Genomic DNA, 15,974 nt, shown 5'->3' on the forward strand with positions numbered 1-15,974 from the left:
TTGTGTTAGTTTCACTGTCTTTTGTTGGCGATTAAGAGATGGTGCATGCATCATGATTGATTTTGATGATGGTAATAGGCACGTCTCTTGACGAATGGCATAAATGTTGAATCATTATTTGGAAAACACCAGACAACTCGAGTCCGGTATTGCAAAATTAGAGAAATAGACCCATGAGCATGGCTATACAAACACCCTATAAGCCAGCACTTGAGCTAAATGTCATCATTGTTTGTTTACAAAAGTGAAACGCCAAATTGTGGATAGACCTGGGATCTTGTATCTTGAGTTTCTGTCCATCTACAATGCACTCTCAGGTTGCACTAAATATATGAAGGAAGCTTCCGATGTGTAATCAAGAGATAGATCTAGACATAGACTGCTCTGGGTATCTCTGTCCGTGACGCTACACCAAAATTTGTATTTCGAGATTTCTCGCGCATGTTGAGAGTGAATTACGACAGATGGAAAGACTTCATGGACAGGATCCTTGGCCTTGTGGATTTAGCAGGCCACTCTGCAGTGATTACAATTACAAATCAAGGGAACCAGAAGTAAACAATTTCATCTTCTACAACCAAAAGTGAACAGTTTTTACCGAAAGTGAACCTCAGGAGAACCTCATCTTCAATTAACTTAATAACACATATAATTCTCCACAGAGGAACATATCCAAACTGGGCAGAGACCATTCCCTTCAAAACAAGTGATGTTAATTAATGGAATCAAAGTTCGTAAAAGTTCACTCATTCACAGGATGTGCCATAGTATTCATTTGCCATGGAAGCTAACCCAACTTGATGAGCAGTAGGATACTCTACAAGCTTTTGCAATGATCTGTGAATCTGTGTTTTCAGATTCCTTCTTTCATCTGGGTGATTCCAAAGAACATGAAGAACCTCCGGAGGGAAGACAGGTGCTGGTTGAGCTATCCATTGGCTATTGTAAACTTGCAATCCATTCAATCTAAATATGGAAACATAAGCAAAATTAGAAGTCTAATGCAGGAGGAAAGAAAATGAAAACGACTTCAACACTTGCCTTTTGTGCAACCACACTCTTTTTGCTATGCGAATTGTGAAATTACCATTCATTTTTTTAGATCCAAATATAAATAATTGTAAAAGCAATGCAATATTGTTAATTCAGTCAAGTAAAGACAAAAACAAAGGAGTGTGTTCATACAAAAGGGAGTGCTAAAAATATTTCCTAAAAATTCTTAAGAAAACATGCATTACTCACCCATTAACAATCCTCAACATGTTTGGCCACTCGGTAATATTGAAATGTACATCCACAATGTCCTTGGATCTCACAACTACATGCTTGACCCGCCCGTAAGACCCACATATGCCTTCAAATTTATTTTGCACTTCCGGATAGCAAAGGTTCGAAATCCTAACTACAGTTGTTCTTGGTGCATCTATTCTGAAGATTCGTAACAGCTTTCCTGATACAATAATCGAGTTCCTTTCAAGTGCCCTTTGTTTGGCCTCTTCTGTCTGTGAGAAACACACGTAAATGAGTGAAGCAACAAATAAAGACGTCCAAACTTCTCCTTGCACATTTAGAAGCAAATTCAAGAACTACTCACTACTCACAAAGCTCAAGTGACTACATTATTGCTTCATGTAATCAACACAAAATTACTCAGTTCTCTCGCATTAGCTTAGGAACTGGATTAGGTTTTGTAATGCCTACCCCACAAACTAGTAAGTTAGAAAGCTAGTCTAAGCAGAAATACTAATGCCAGCATTGAATATGATATTAAAGTCAGAATAACTGCAAAAAAAAGAGAAAGGAGACGAAAATGAAGAGTACTCACCGCCAATTCCACATAAGCAATAGAACTTGAAGAACCAAAGAAAAAACCAGATATTTTGCTTCCACAGAAGGCAAGAGCTTCTTCAATGTCACGAGAGTTTATGTCAGCAGTCAGCTGTCTGATCATCACCGTTCGGGTTGGATTCTTCACTAATGAGGCTGGAACCTCAGGATAACCAATCAGGTTAGGAATTAAAGTTTTTCTGGGGATGTTATCCTTAGAATGAGCTGCTTCAACAATGAGATTTATATTTCTCAGAATCAGACCAGTTTTTTGAAGAGCATTCTGCATCCCTTCTTTCGTCTGCATTAAACCAACATCAACGGTTACAAAAGGTTGAAGTGAATAACCGTAGTCCTATACCTCTAATGCAGATATCACCCACAAAAATTTTCATTGAGCTGTCATTCATTGTAAAGACATGTATTCCATGCCACCCATGTGGCCAGGGTATTAATGGAATTCACCCCTAAAGTCCTTTCTGTCCTTTCGAGAAATCACCCAATTTTCATTGACCACTATAAATGTAAACTTGAGACCAATTAGACAATAAACAAAGGGGACATAAGTTCTACAACTGAAATGCAGGTAAATACACACATACCTCAAAGTAAATGCATGCAATTTTGAATAAGCCTCCTTTAGAATGAAAATCAATCTTTGTAATGCACCCACAATGATTGAATAGTGTCTCTATGTCACTCCTTTTGACCGATACATGCAAGAATCTCACCAACACTTTGTTGGCATCAGCTTCTTTTTCAGCCAGACGAGCATTCCAAGTCTTTTTGAAGTCATGTTTGCTCGTTGTAAACATAATTTCCTGGCTTGATTTTAACTTTATGGAATCGAGGGCAGCAATATCTGCACCACTTCCTTTACTATCCTTCCTCGTGGGATTCGTATCAAAAAATAATTCGAACAGAGAACCTTCATGTATATTACCCTCACTTCCCTTGAAGCTGTTGATCTCCTTAACCATAGTGCGGCCATGCATTGGACTATTTCTTCCCCTATTGTCAGACCTTGCAGAATTAGACTCACGTTGCATCCCTTTAATTGCACTTTTATTGCTGGTTTGATCATTGTTATTGGATGTAGTACTGTTGTGGGATCTAGGATTTGATTTCCCTTCAGGCATCTCCTTAATGTAGTCAATTAAACCCAATCTATCGCAACCTTTTTCTTCACCTCTTCCCATTGCTTCATTTAAAAAGTCAGGACTACTGGGTGTCACACTATCATTCCTTTCACTAGTCATCTCCCCTGTCCTCATTAAAAGATCTGCTATCCCCATTGTCTTTTGAGGCCCACCAAATGGTACAGAATGCTTTCCACCCACCTCAGAGCTCCCATTCGGGGTTGGGCTTGCAGAAGTCATCTTTTCAGTTTCAGGTTGATTGTTTTGGCGTCCATTAACATATTCATTGGAAGCTTCTAGAATGACAGAGTCCGCTGAAGAAGATTCTTCCAGTATGTGAGAGGTTGAATTGGTACAATTCTTCTCATTATTGCCAAAATTCGGCAAGGATGTTGATGATTGAACTATAGTCTCAAGTTTAACAGTTTCAGTGTTATCAGAGTTACTACGTGTTTGGACACTCTCAAAATCTGGTACATTTATCATGTTCTCAGATGAGTACTCCCTCGACATGCCGGATGTTGAACTTGGCAATGTGTTGTCATTATTAAGTTCAAAATTCATCACTGTACTTTTGACCTCAATGAGTTCACTAGTAGTTTCACTTTTTTGAGCTGTAGTGACCTCTGTAGCTGTTACATCAACTGTAGAATCTGATGTTTCACTGGTAGAGTGATTCTGGAGTTGAGGATTTCCCACCATTTTTTCCTTTAGGTGGGTCAGAATTCCTTTGACAGTGTACCATGATCCTCCCACGTTGCTATGTACGTATGTGGTCTTAGGGAAGGTCCCTTGATGTGTTTCCATATATCTGTAAATTGAACAATCACAGGGGAAAGGGCTTCAGAGAGCATATACTTTGTAAACCAACTGGCATTACATGACTCCAGCTGCAGAAATGAGAAACTACAAATACACCCACCTGGGCAGCTTCTCTCGCCCGCAAAAAAAAACAAAAACAAAACACTGACACAAAAATAGCCAATAGTCATGCAATAGAACCTCAACTGAACTTGTAAGCAGTTGAACCAGCTGATTGCTGGGATATCAAAAGGAAAGGTTTAAGATGAAACTTTGAAGATAGAGAAATTATCATGCCAAAACAAATACAAGTCAATTCCAAAGGAAATCATAAAAGGTACAGTGCCGTATCACAGAAACAGATGCAGGGCACAGACACAACACAAATGATACAAATGTGGAAACAAGAAAAAGGAGTACGGCACAAGCAAGTCAGTTCACCATTGACATAAAAATCTGGAAATGATTTAGTAACCTCTTTAAATAAAAAACCCCCATCTCGATTTTAGTACCATTTGTACCAATGGTGAATGGTTTAGAGAGAGAGAGAGAGAGAGAGAGAGATCATGTGGGTGGGTCCCACTTTTAACTTTAACCAAACTAAACCAAGTCTTGTGTCCCAATCAATTGGGGTCGGCTACATAAATCTTGTTTTTCATTGAGCTTTGTCTAGGGTTACCTCTTCACTTAATTTAGTAAGCCCAAGTCCCTCCGTATCACGGTGTATCCAAAAATAGTTTAGATCTTCCTCTTCCCCTAGCCCGACTATCCACCACTATCATGCCACTCTTCTTGACTACTGCAGGTCTACGGTAAATATGTCCAAACTACCTTAATCTATTTTCTCTCAACTTATCCTATATAGGTACAACTCCTACTATCTTAGGAATAGTTGTGATTCTAATTCTATCCCTCCTAGTCTTACCACACATTCACCTCAACATCTTTCATTTTAGCTACACTCATCTTACTCACTTATTGCTTCTTGATATGCCAACACTATGTCCCGTATAGCATTGCTGGTCGAATAGCAGTTCTGCAAAAAATTTCCTTTCAATTTGTTAGGTATCTTTCGATCACACAATACGCCAGAAGTGGCTCTCTACTTAAGCCACCCAACTTGGATCCTATGGGTTACATCGTCAGTAATCTCTCCACCCTTGATATAAATTGAACCTAAATATCTAAAATGCTCACTTTGGCTATTTCCTGATCCTGAATCCTCACTTTTTATGTCTGGTCACTTTTATTGTTGCTAAACTTACAGTGCATATACTCAGTTTTACTCTTACTTATCCTAAACCCTTTGGACTCTAATGCTTCTCTCCAAATTTCTAATTTAGCCTTAACCCCATTGCAATTTTATCCACTAAGACAATATCATCTGCAAACAATATTCACCATGGAATATCGTCCTGAATATGTCTATTTAGCTCATCTATAACTAAGGCAAAAAGGTAAAGGCTCAAAGTTAACCCTTGGTGTAGCCCTACTGTAATTGAAAATTCACTTGTTTCCCCAACTGGTGATCTAATAGTAGTGGACGCATAGTAGTGACAACACCTTCATACATGTCTAACCATATCGATATATCCTTTTGTCACTTTCTTTTGCTCCAAAACTCACCATACGATATCCCTGGGCGACCTATCATAGGCTTTTTATAAGTCCATAAAAATCATATAGAGATCTCTCTTCTTCTCCCTATACTTTTCTACAAACCTCCTTAACAAATAAATTGGTTCCGTGGTTGTTCTCCCCAGCATAAATTGAAAGTTGCTTCTCCGACACCGTTGTCACCATTCTCAAGCAATGCTCAATAACTCTTCCCCATAACTTCATTTTATGGCTCATCAACTTAATGCCTCTATAGTTGTCACAACTTTGAATATCCCTTTTATTCTTAAATATAGGTACTAAGGTGTTTCTCCTCCACTCGTCAGGCATCTTCCTAATCATAATAATCTTATTGAATGACTTTGTCAACCAAGACACCCCCATTGCACCTAGGCTTTTCCACACTGATAAGCACCAGATATTGCAATATAGGGTGCGCTAGGTCTTTAGTTTAGTCTAAATTCATTGCTAATTTTGTTATCTTTAAACTGCTTTTGCTCGTAGAGTTTGTTAACCCTGTTTTGTAGGAAAATCACCTAATAGTGAGGTTTTAAAGCAATTAGCGTATCCAAGGCATGTCAAGTGCCGAAGGTGACCCGACGCCAAGGCAAGGCAAAGAAGACCAAAGCAAGGCAAAGCTAAGCGGCTAGAGTTAAAGCCTTTGGCATCGATGGGAGAAGCTAGGTTACATCGATGCCGAAGTAATTAGTGAAATCTGGCCTAAGCTGCTCGGCATCGATGGAAGAAAATACATTACATCGATGCCGAGGCCTTTAGGAGGACGTTTTGGAGCATATTGGAGTATATTCTGGGCGCGTACCTGGAAAGTAGATAGATTTTGATTACATCATTTTAGATCTAGATCTAGATTTTGAATTGTTCTTAAATGTTCTTCAATTTCCAGCTTTGAATTTTATTTTCTGTCTTCATTAATTAATTTTGATATTGTCGTCTTCATTAAAGTTGTAGCAAATTCCTCGATATATCGTTTAATCTAATTTTCTTCTAGTGTTATTAATTCAATTATGTTAAGTAGATTTTTGCTTGCTCCTATCTCAATAGATATGGGTGAGTAGTTTTTCAAGGTTAGGTCATGGGGTGATTAGCACCTCATGGCTCAAGTAGAATTGCGTTTTTCACCATAAAGTTTAAACCTGTGGTTCGAGAATCGATGTGGGGTTTGGGTTCATTTGTCAAATCGCTAAGGTGTTAATCTTCTTGATCATGTGTAGGTAAGAGTTTCGCCTACTTACCACACATGATGCTTGGAGCTCTGACGCATGAGGCATTTGCCAAATAAATTCTAGAGCTAGCTTGGTAATCGAACCATTCTATTTTCCGATTTGGGAACCTTAACTGTGTATCCTGAATCGTGTAATCGGGTGAGAAATGCAGTTTAACTTGAGTCGTGAGTGTTAGTAATTCCAAGACCTAACCTGCCTTTTATCTTAGTTTATTCGCTTTTCAATTTAGCCCCTTTTCATTTCCACTACACACGTAAAACCAAGTTGGCTGTCTAAAAGCCGAAAGCCCTTGCTTGCATCTACAAATCCAGCAAAGCCGTATTAATTATTCCCTTGGATACGATCCCGGATTTCCGGATTATCATGCTTCAACTGACGTATTAAGCCCTACGCTTGGGGCGTTATTCCATATATCAGAGCAAACGAAGCACACACTTCAATAGGAATACCATATGGCCCTAAGGCCTTACCCGGTCTCATCTGCTTCAAAGCATTGACCACTTTAGACTTTTGCATCCAACGATAGAATTCGTATTCTAGAACTCATATTCTAGACTCTCACTAGGGCTGCAAAATCCCTCCTCGCCAAAGCCGTCTAAGTGTTTCTCATTCAAAAGCTTCTTGAAATACATTTTCCATCTATCCTTGATCTCTTCATCTTTCACCAAAACCCTCGAATCATTCCTTTTATACGTTTAACTTAGAAAAGTCCTAGTTTTCTTTTCTCTTAGCTTGACGAGTTTATAAATGTTCTTCTCTCCATCTTTACTATTTAATCTAGCATAAAAATCATCATAAGCTCCCAGCTTAACCTCCGTAACGGCTCTCTTAGCTTCCTTGCAGACTTGTTTATAGCTCCTATAAGTATCCTCATTCCGATCCTTTTGCCACTTTTCAAAGCATTACTTTTTTTGCTTTTACAATGGTTTGAACCTCGTCATTCCACCACCAAGTTTCTTTAGATATAGAACCTTTCCCATTTGACTCTCCAAGAACCTCTTTTGATACCCTTCTAATAGTGTGAGCCATCGTATTCCACATACTATTACCATCACCATCCAAAGCCCACCTTGCCCTTGAACATCTCTAATTTCTCTCCTCTTAGAGACCATCATCTAGTTTGTATGCGTCTAGTCTCTTTCGTTGTTTTATGTTGTCCTTTCAGGCAAATATCTAATATCATAATCTATGTTGTGATGGCATACCAAATGTTCAATGCATCTAACGAAAAAGTAATCTATCTGACTTCTATTGGACCCGCTCTTAATGATAATTAGGTGTTCCTCTCTCTCCTTGAAGAAAGTGTTCGCAACTATAAGATCAAAAGCCACTGCAAAATTTCTATCCAAGATACCCTTGCCTACTAACTCCTACACATTGTTCTAAAATTCGCTAGGCGGCAGCAGTGTTCTAAAATTCAGAAATACTCAGCTAAGTACTCGCTACTCGATGCCTGGCCAAGGTGACTAAGGCCTAGTCGGCGGGCATTACTTGGCCAGACGATTACTCGGCCATTAGTCGGTGAGTAATCGATGAGTTGGGATTACTCGGTAACTCAGGGTTACTCAGCGAGTCTTAGTAATTGGATAAAATCGGGGTAAAATATGAAATATGCCAACCCTAAGCGATACGTATCGATATGTTCAAATTAGAGACTGTTGTTGTTCCTCTCTTCTTCGACGACGACGCCTTGACTCCTCGATGACGATTGCTGCTCTTCCTCTTCGACGACAACTGCTGTGGTAAGCTCGTCTCTCTTTGAACTTCGCTATCTGATCGTCTCTCTCTCTCTCGGCTCTTCCTTCTCTCTCTACTGGTGTAGTGGTGTTATTATTTTATAACTTATACTGTTAGATGTATAAAGTATTAGGTTCGTTACTATGTTAAGACTTTTTTTCCCAGTAAATTACTGTGTTAGTGTGTTACAGATTTACAATGGTGTACTTAAGTTTTAATCAATGTTAGAATTATGGAGGGATATGGAGAAGAAGAGAAGTAATTGACTACTAATTTTGTACCTGGTTTCATTTGGTTTGAACGTTGAACTTTGTAATTGACTAGTAATTTCGTACTTGGTTTTATTTGGTTTGAACGTTAAACTTTGTAATCGACTAGTAATTTCGTACTTGTTTTCATTTGGTTTGAACTATAAACATTGAACTTCTCATTATGGATTATGGATGTCATTTGGGGAACATTAAAAAAAAAATCTGAGTAATTGCTCCTAAGTCCTCTCCAAGTAATCGCTGAGTACTCGGCCTCGAAGGTGGAAGGTGGCTGGCCGCCCGACTATCGCCCAGTGTTCTAAAACTTGTTAGGTGGTAGTAGCTTCGGCATGCAGTGGAGCAGATTACAATCTTGGCAAATCAAAACATGGTCAAGAGCTCTAACTCTTAAGCTAACACCACACAGACATCTCTATTGTGGAAGGTTTTCATTTTATATCTTTTCGTGTCTCATTCTCTTTCTTTAATTGTTTGTTGACATACCACTAAATAACTTACCTTCTCATATGATGCGACCTATGAAGCACCAACATGCCTAATTGGTCGACGTATACAGGCAAGTGGCTTGTCCAATTAATGTTATAATTTACAAGTCGAGGACACAACAGGACATGCTTGGACATGTGTGTCTTAAGTTAGAGACAGGTGGGGATACAACCAAGGTCAATTTAAATTCTAAAAAAATTAAAATAAAAAGCAAAATTGCAAGAATTTCTTTGTCGTGTCCCCCATCATGTCTGTCTCCATTTTTTACAAATTGCAGTGATTCGTATCCGTATCCTTGTTTCTTATAATGCTATCATATTTGAGTTCTTTAGTGACAAGAAAAGGAACACATTATACAAGAGTCATGTTCCGATAAATTGTCCGATTGAACAATTACCAAACACAAAACAGACAAATCTAAACCTGCAAAACTTTCCAATTTATGAAATGTCAAAAGAGTTTATTTCTCAAGAAGGAGAAAAGTGATTTACATCCTCAGATTAAGAAGGGGTCCAGCCGACTGAAAGAGGTGGCATTCCGATATGAATCGAGACGATATCAAAGGCGGTATCTGAATAAGGAAAATTGATTTTGGGACTTCTGCACTCACGGTTTTCATCTGATCCTATGCTAACCCTAAACCTAAATCAACACATTTACCGCTAGGTAACCAAATGTCCAAATCACCACAGTATCTACAAAGTACAAACCCCGACAAGGCCATATATTTCTTTTAGTGCTAATCATATATATACACATACGTCGACTGGACTTCTAGCTCTTTAATGTCTTAGAGCATCTCCAAAGGAGGAAAAAAAGTTTACGCAAAACATGTACTTTGCTTACCAATGTGGCAAGTTTAATAGGCACTATGATAGTGCGCCAATGTTTCATCCTTTCTCTAGCTTTTTAGGGACCCAATTTTAGTTGATAATTTATTCCTCATTACATTGACAATTATTTGTCAATTTACTCTCTCTCTCTCTCTCTCTCTCTCTCTCTCTCTCTCCCCACAGTTGTGCAAAGCAAGCTAAACCAAACCAATGTTGCTTTTTGGTTACACGACTCTCTTGACCTTTAATGTGAATGCCAGTTTGTCACTTCCTTTGAAGATGCCCATATCTTAGAAATAACAAGGGAAGAAAACATACCCACTATTTGTTCCAATCAGCAAATCTAATTTTCTTGTCAGACTTCAACCATTGAGTATAACACGAATCATATCATAATGGGATATTAAGGGGGTGTTAGGTGCTAGCTTATTTTATTGGATTATGGATTATGGATTCTAAATTCTAAGCAATTCATAATCATAATTTGTCCAAGTGTATGGTGAATGTATGAAAGGTAGATAATGGATCTTGAAAGTGTTTGGTGATGTAATCAAATTACTAGATTCTGGGTGGACATTTGTAACATAATACCGTTACTATTGCATGTGATATAATGATTATATTTGTAGACTTTGAAAACAATTATATTTGCAAAAGACACACTATATAAAGAAGCTCACTTGGCGACGAATGATTCCACAGCAGTGGCCTTTTGTTCCTTGGCCAAAATGAGTTTCTTTGAATGCGATGATGACTTCTGAGCCTCGCCCCAATCAAACCTGAATCAAGACTCTTAGAGGTAAACAAATCACCACAGTATCAACATCCTTCTCGCACGTTCATTGTACTTCCTAGATCTTCATTGTTTTAGAGCATCTCCTTGGGATGAAGCCAAAGCTTACTCAAAAGATGTACTTTGCTTACCTGTAAAGCAATGCACTCCGACATGCTCTCAAAAATTTTGTTTTTAACCATTTCTTAATGCTTTAGAGGCTCACTTTTGTCAAAGAATTATGATCTATCCATCGTTACCTGGGAATATATTTGTTGACGAGGTAATTTTGAAGATTCAATATATCTCCATTCAAACTTGAATAGAGAAAGCAAAATAAAAATAGTGTAGGACTTTTGCTACTTCCCTTGAAGTGTTTCTCTATGACATAACACTTTCAATTTAAACTAAATGGTCAATTTATTACTTCCTGTGGAGATGCCTTTGTATCCATACTCCATATCATAAGAAACAACATGGGACAACCAACTAGGCTAGCTCAGTTGGCCACCCTTGTGCTGTTGTACACTTCCATTGCGAAGGTCGGGGTCAATCTTTGCCAAAAGCAAATATTGATTATTTCTTACCCTAAATGGGCCCCTAATAGCAGTGTTCTAAAAGTCGGTCTACGTGGTCGACGAGGGTCCAACACCTAAATTAAAATCGGCCTAAGCACTGATTAGCCGACCGCTAGGCGCCCTCTTCCGCCCGACTAGTGCCTAGCAATTTTTAGAACACTGCCTAATAGGCTTTAGTAGGGTTTAGTAGGCTAATAGGCTTTGGTAGGCTTTAGAACACTGCCTAATAGGCTTTAGTAGGCTTTAGAACACTGCCTAATAGGCTTTAGTATGATTGTGGATTTATGTCGATGTAATTCAAATACTTGTATTCTTTTACCACTTGTTATAGGAAACAAACAAAAAACAAGGGAAGAAATGAAAAATTCCTCTGTGGAATCAAAATGAAGAATACCCACTATTCGTTCCATAAAGGGAATTCAAACCATTTCATAACGGGGACATTAAAAACAAAGGCGCTCACTTGGCGGACTTCTGAGCCTCAGCACTGGAAGAGGAATAGGTGCAGTAACGCCACCACCACTTTGGTGGGTTCACAGGCCCTGCAATTGAAAGAGAGAGAGAGAAAAAAAAAGAAAGGAAACTTTTTGTGTAGTGTAATCGGAACACCAAACAAGAATTGAGCATTGAGCGGACAAAAGATTAGGAGATAGTGTTTTTACCTCGTCTTTGGAAAACAGGTCTTGATTTTACTTGAAGAAGACGAGAGAGCACCATTTTTGCTCTCTCTCTCTCTCTCTCTCTCTCTCTCTCTGCGTTTGAGAGTGTTGGGAGATGGTGGCAGAACTAGAGATAGAAGGAGGAGGGAGGAAGGTTTTAAGGAGGTTTTGGGGGAAGTGTCGTTCCGACTTCGTGATGGGTGAATCAAACCAATGGCACGGGTCGGGTCGGGTGGAATTTGGTTCGTTCTTTGTTTTGTTTTTTGGTTTTTTGGTCAATCGAAAATTCACATTCTTTATTTAATGTTAAAGAATCATGGGTACCGGTATCGTCGTAACTCGTAACCGTAACCCTCATTGTCCTGGGATGTCAACCTGCAAGTGGGGCGGGACGATTTTGCTTTATCCCAATATCGAAAATATCATATGGCTTCGACCCAAATTTCGACCGGGTAATTTTTGGATACCTTTTCTCTCGTCCTAGGCAATAGACAGGTTTAACAACTTTGACCAGAATAAAAGTAAAATAGGTGAAATTTGATACTGGTAGTGGTAGAGCTCATCCACATAGGATGGCAAAATCCACAAGTTCATCAAAATTATCAAAATTCAATCCAAGATAACCATTGCAATACACAATTACACATACATGTCTTTGAAGATTTTCAACGGCAAAAATGCTAGAAACACACATACTTACACAAACAAATGTACAAACACACCTGCAAGGTGCGTGGCGACTATACTCACTCCACATATTTTGTGAATATGTTTGTGCACTTGTGAGTGCAATTTTTTGTAATTCTAGCAAAAGACTACTTTTTGTAAAATAAGATTACAAATGACTACTTTTTTAAGCCTCTTTTCAAACCAAGTCCATGAGTGATGCAGCAACCCGATGTGGGCAATGAAGAAGGAAACACATGAGAGAGAGAGGGGGTTACCTCAATTAGCTGATTATTTCAAAATGTTAAAAGGAAAGGGATATTTATGCTTCACTTTTTATTTATGACGCTCTAGTTCTAGTAACTTCACGTTAAAATTAGAGCGCAAAAATCAGTTTCCATGTTAAATCTTAAATTTAAAACTTTTCATTTCATCTTACCTGATGTGTATTTATAGTCATGATCAATGTTGTCCACTTGAACTTAGGCCCCATTTTCGAAATGGAAATAAGTACTTATTTTTTAAGAATGCAACTTCAAGTTAAAAAATTATGTGATTATGCAAATAATTTTCTTATCAATATGGATCTTGTTTAATAGTAAAATTCATTGAGATCTTTTATACAGTGAAAAAAATTAAAAAATTATTTTTTATTTATATTATTTTTGAATTTGAAAATATAAAATAAATACTTATTTTTTTAAAAAAGTGTTCTGAAACGAGCCCTTCTAGCATTCAAAATTAATTTATCTTTAAAGAGTCATGTCATGTCAACAAAAAAAAGAGATAACTCATGGCCGGTCCTATATTTCAATTCTATAGCCCACTAGATCCTTTTCCTATAGAGTGCAATTCCTTATAGGTCCTGTGGAGTATATTTTACATTTTTACCCCGTTTAAAAACAAATGAATGCCGAGGGCTGCTACACCCCACCCCTCATTTCCCTCCTTACCCTTACCCACCCACCCCCCCCCCCCCCCCTTCCCTTTTTGTTTTCTTTTTTTTTTATCAAACCCCAGACTTCCTTAAAACCCGGATTATCCCCCGGCCCCCCCTCCCCTCTTAAAACACCTTCACCTTTTAAATTTAATTTTTTTTTTATCAAACCCCAGACTTCCTTAAAACTCGGATTATCCCCCGGCCCCCCCTCCCCTCTTAAAACACCTTCACCTTTTAAATTTAATTTTTATTTAATTAATTTTATCTTATTTATTTAATTTCTACAAATACACCGGGTCAAAAATCGTATTTTTTTGATCATTTTATTTTAAATGGTCATAATGAATTTTTTGCTGTAAGACCTTTCAACAAACACCCTAAAACTCATTATTTAGTTTCAAAACTCTCTTAAGGTGTTCATTGAAAGACCTTGGAGGCAAAAATTTATTATGACCATTTAGGATGAAATGATCAGAAAAATAACATCTTTGCATCGGTTCAAACAGATTGAAAATTGAAACATTTAATTTGTAATTATATTTTTATTAGACTTGAACCTAGAATTAGACTTCAACCATAACCATAAAGCAAATATCGGGGGGGGGGGGGGGGGGCGGCCATATGGGGTGAAGAGAGAGGTCCTCATTTTCCTATAAATAGAACCCTTTGTGAAACCATTCAATTCACACCTTGAACCTCTCCAACTTTTCTCTCTAGAAACTTTGTGTTTGCTCTTTGTTCTTACTTTGTTCTTGGTATTATTGAATTTCTTCTTGAGTTCTTCAAGAAACTCAACCCAAGGCCGCCACCAAACCACCACCCGACCAGCCTCTCGATCCAAAAAATTTAGTAGTTTAGTCAATATTTACTTTTCTCTTTCAAAGCTACCGTAAGCTTACCGTAAGACGTCACTTCGTTCGATAGCCACATTCATCTTCCGTAAGCTACCGTAACCTTCTGTTATATTTTATTTTTGTGTTTAAAAATGCATATTAAGTTAAAGTACTAAAGATAGCTAGCAAACTTATTCTACTAAAATTACTAGTCTAAAGCATAAGTGGTTTTCACTCCAAAGGTGTCCGTCCATGTGACACTATGCTTTATGATCATTTTTACAATTGTGAAGTAACCCGAGGCTAACACCCTCGAAAGTTTGTCAACAAGTCTGGCTTCGTACCGACTAAGAAAGGAATGGTGATTCTAACTGGACTCGTCCGACCATCCAACCTGGGACTTTCCTGGTTATTTCTATGTCAAACATAATCCACAAAATTTAGAATAATGATTTTCGGTGAAAATTTAGCATGGTTACTTAGGCTTTCTTCACAGACTGTGTATTTGTCAAATTTTTTAGGAACGCCGCAGCGGAGAATTCGGGACGGAATAATGGATGACTACAACTTTTCAATTTCAGATAGTTGGTCATTTGAGAATGATGTTCGTAGTGAGGAGAGTATCTCCCACAATAGTCGCGATTATACACTAGAATTTACCACCGACCAGGTTAGTTTTTACTGTTATTGTTTTGCATATTCGTTATTTATGTTAAGACTGGTTAATGTTGTATTTATACATATTCATTTTTTTTATATAGATTTTTGAAAGTAGAGAAGATATGTTAGCTTGGGCACGGAGCATTGGTCTAAAATATGGTATTGTGGTGGTTATTTTAAATTCTGCTAAGTTAAAAGGTGGCAAATTGCCGAAATGCATTCTTGGTTGTGAAAGAGGAGGAAAGTACGAACCGTCACGGAATCATGTTGAAGGGAAATCCTTGCAAAGAAACACTAGGACTAGAAAATGCGATTGCCCATTTCAACTGCGAGGTATACCACAACATCCATACGGTATCAGGTGGGGTTTAGAGGTTATTAGTGGTGTCCATAACCATGAAATAGCAAAACATATTGAGGGCCACGAGTACCCGTCAAGGCTAAAACCAATAGAGAAACAATTTGTGGTCGACATGGCCAACAGCACTGCGCCTCGTGAGATTCTTAATATTTTGAAGCAAAAAGACCCGTCAAACACTACGGGAATCAAGAGCGTTTATAACACCATTTTTGCAAACAAAGCAGACAAACTGGAGGGTCTAACTCCTATTCAGTATGTCATACGTCAATTACTTAAGAAACATTACCTCCATCAATTTCTTACAAATCCGGATACTAACGAAATCACAGATATTATTTGGGTTCATCCTATGAGTCTAGAGCTATCTGTCAACTTTCTGTCTGTACTGATCATTGACGCCACGTACAAGACCAATGAGTATCGAAAATCACTATTGGAGGTTGTGGGTATCACATCCACATGGCGAACTTACTCGCTTATGTTCGCTTATCTTAGTAATGAGAGAGAAGAGACATTGACATGGGCATTGGATAACTTAAAAAACTGAATGCT

At 38.1% G+C, this 15,974-nt stretch overlaps 2 protein-coding genes across 2 annotated transcripts; one reads left to right on the top strand and one right to left on the bottom strand.

Moving 5' to 3' along the window:
- Positions 1 to 87: 87 nt before the first annotated feature.
- On the bottom strand, positions 88 to 12,131 carry LOC131322332 (uncharacterized). Its single transcript, XM_058353633.1, has 7 exons — positions 11,966 to 12,131; positions 11,767 to 11,845; positions 10,634 to 10,732; positions 2,430 to 3,777; positions 1,826 to 2,128; positions 1,243 to 1,502; positions 88 to 966 (listed from the first exon to the last, which is right to left on the bottom strand). Exons 1-7 carry the CDS (start codon positions 12,018 to 12,020, stop codon positions 747 to 749), a joined length of 2,364 nt encoding a protein of 787 aa, XP_058209616.1. The 5' UTR covers positions 12,021 to 12,131; the 3' UTR covers positions 88 to 746.
- LOC131323942 (uncharacterized) lies at positions 12,078 to 15,969 on the top strand. The gene is made up of 4 exons (XM_058355777.1): positions 12,078 to 12,204; positions 14,923 to 15,071; positions 15,163 to 15,394; positions 15,515 to 15,969. The coding sequence occupies exons 1-4, from the start codon at positions 12,078 to 12,080 to the stop codon at positions 15,967 to 15,969; spliced, it is 963 nt and encodes a 320-aa protein (XP_058211760.1).
- Positions 15,970 to 15,974: the final 5 nt, after the last annotated feature.

This window comes from Rhododendron vialii, chromosome 4a (genome assembly GCF_030253575.1).
Source record: "Rhododendron vialii isolate Sample 1 chromosome 4a, ASM3025357v1".
Lineage (NCBI taxonomy): Eukaryota > Viridiplantae > Streptophyta > Magnoliopsida > Ericales > Ericaceae > Rhododendron > Rhododendron vialii.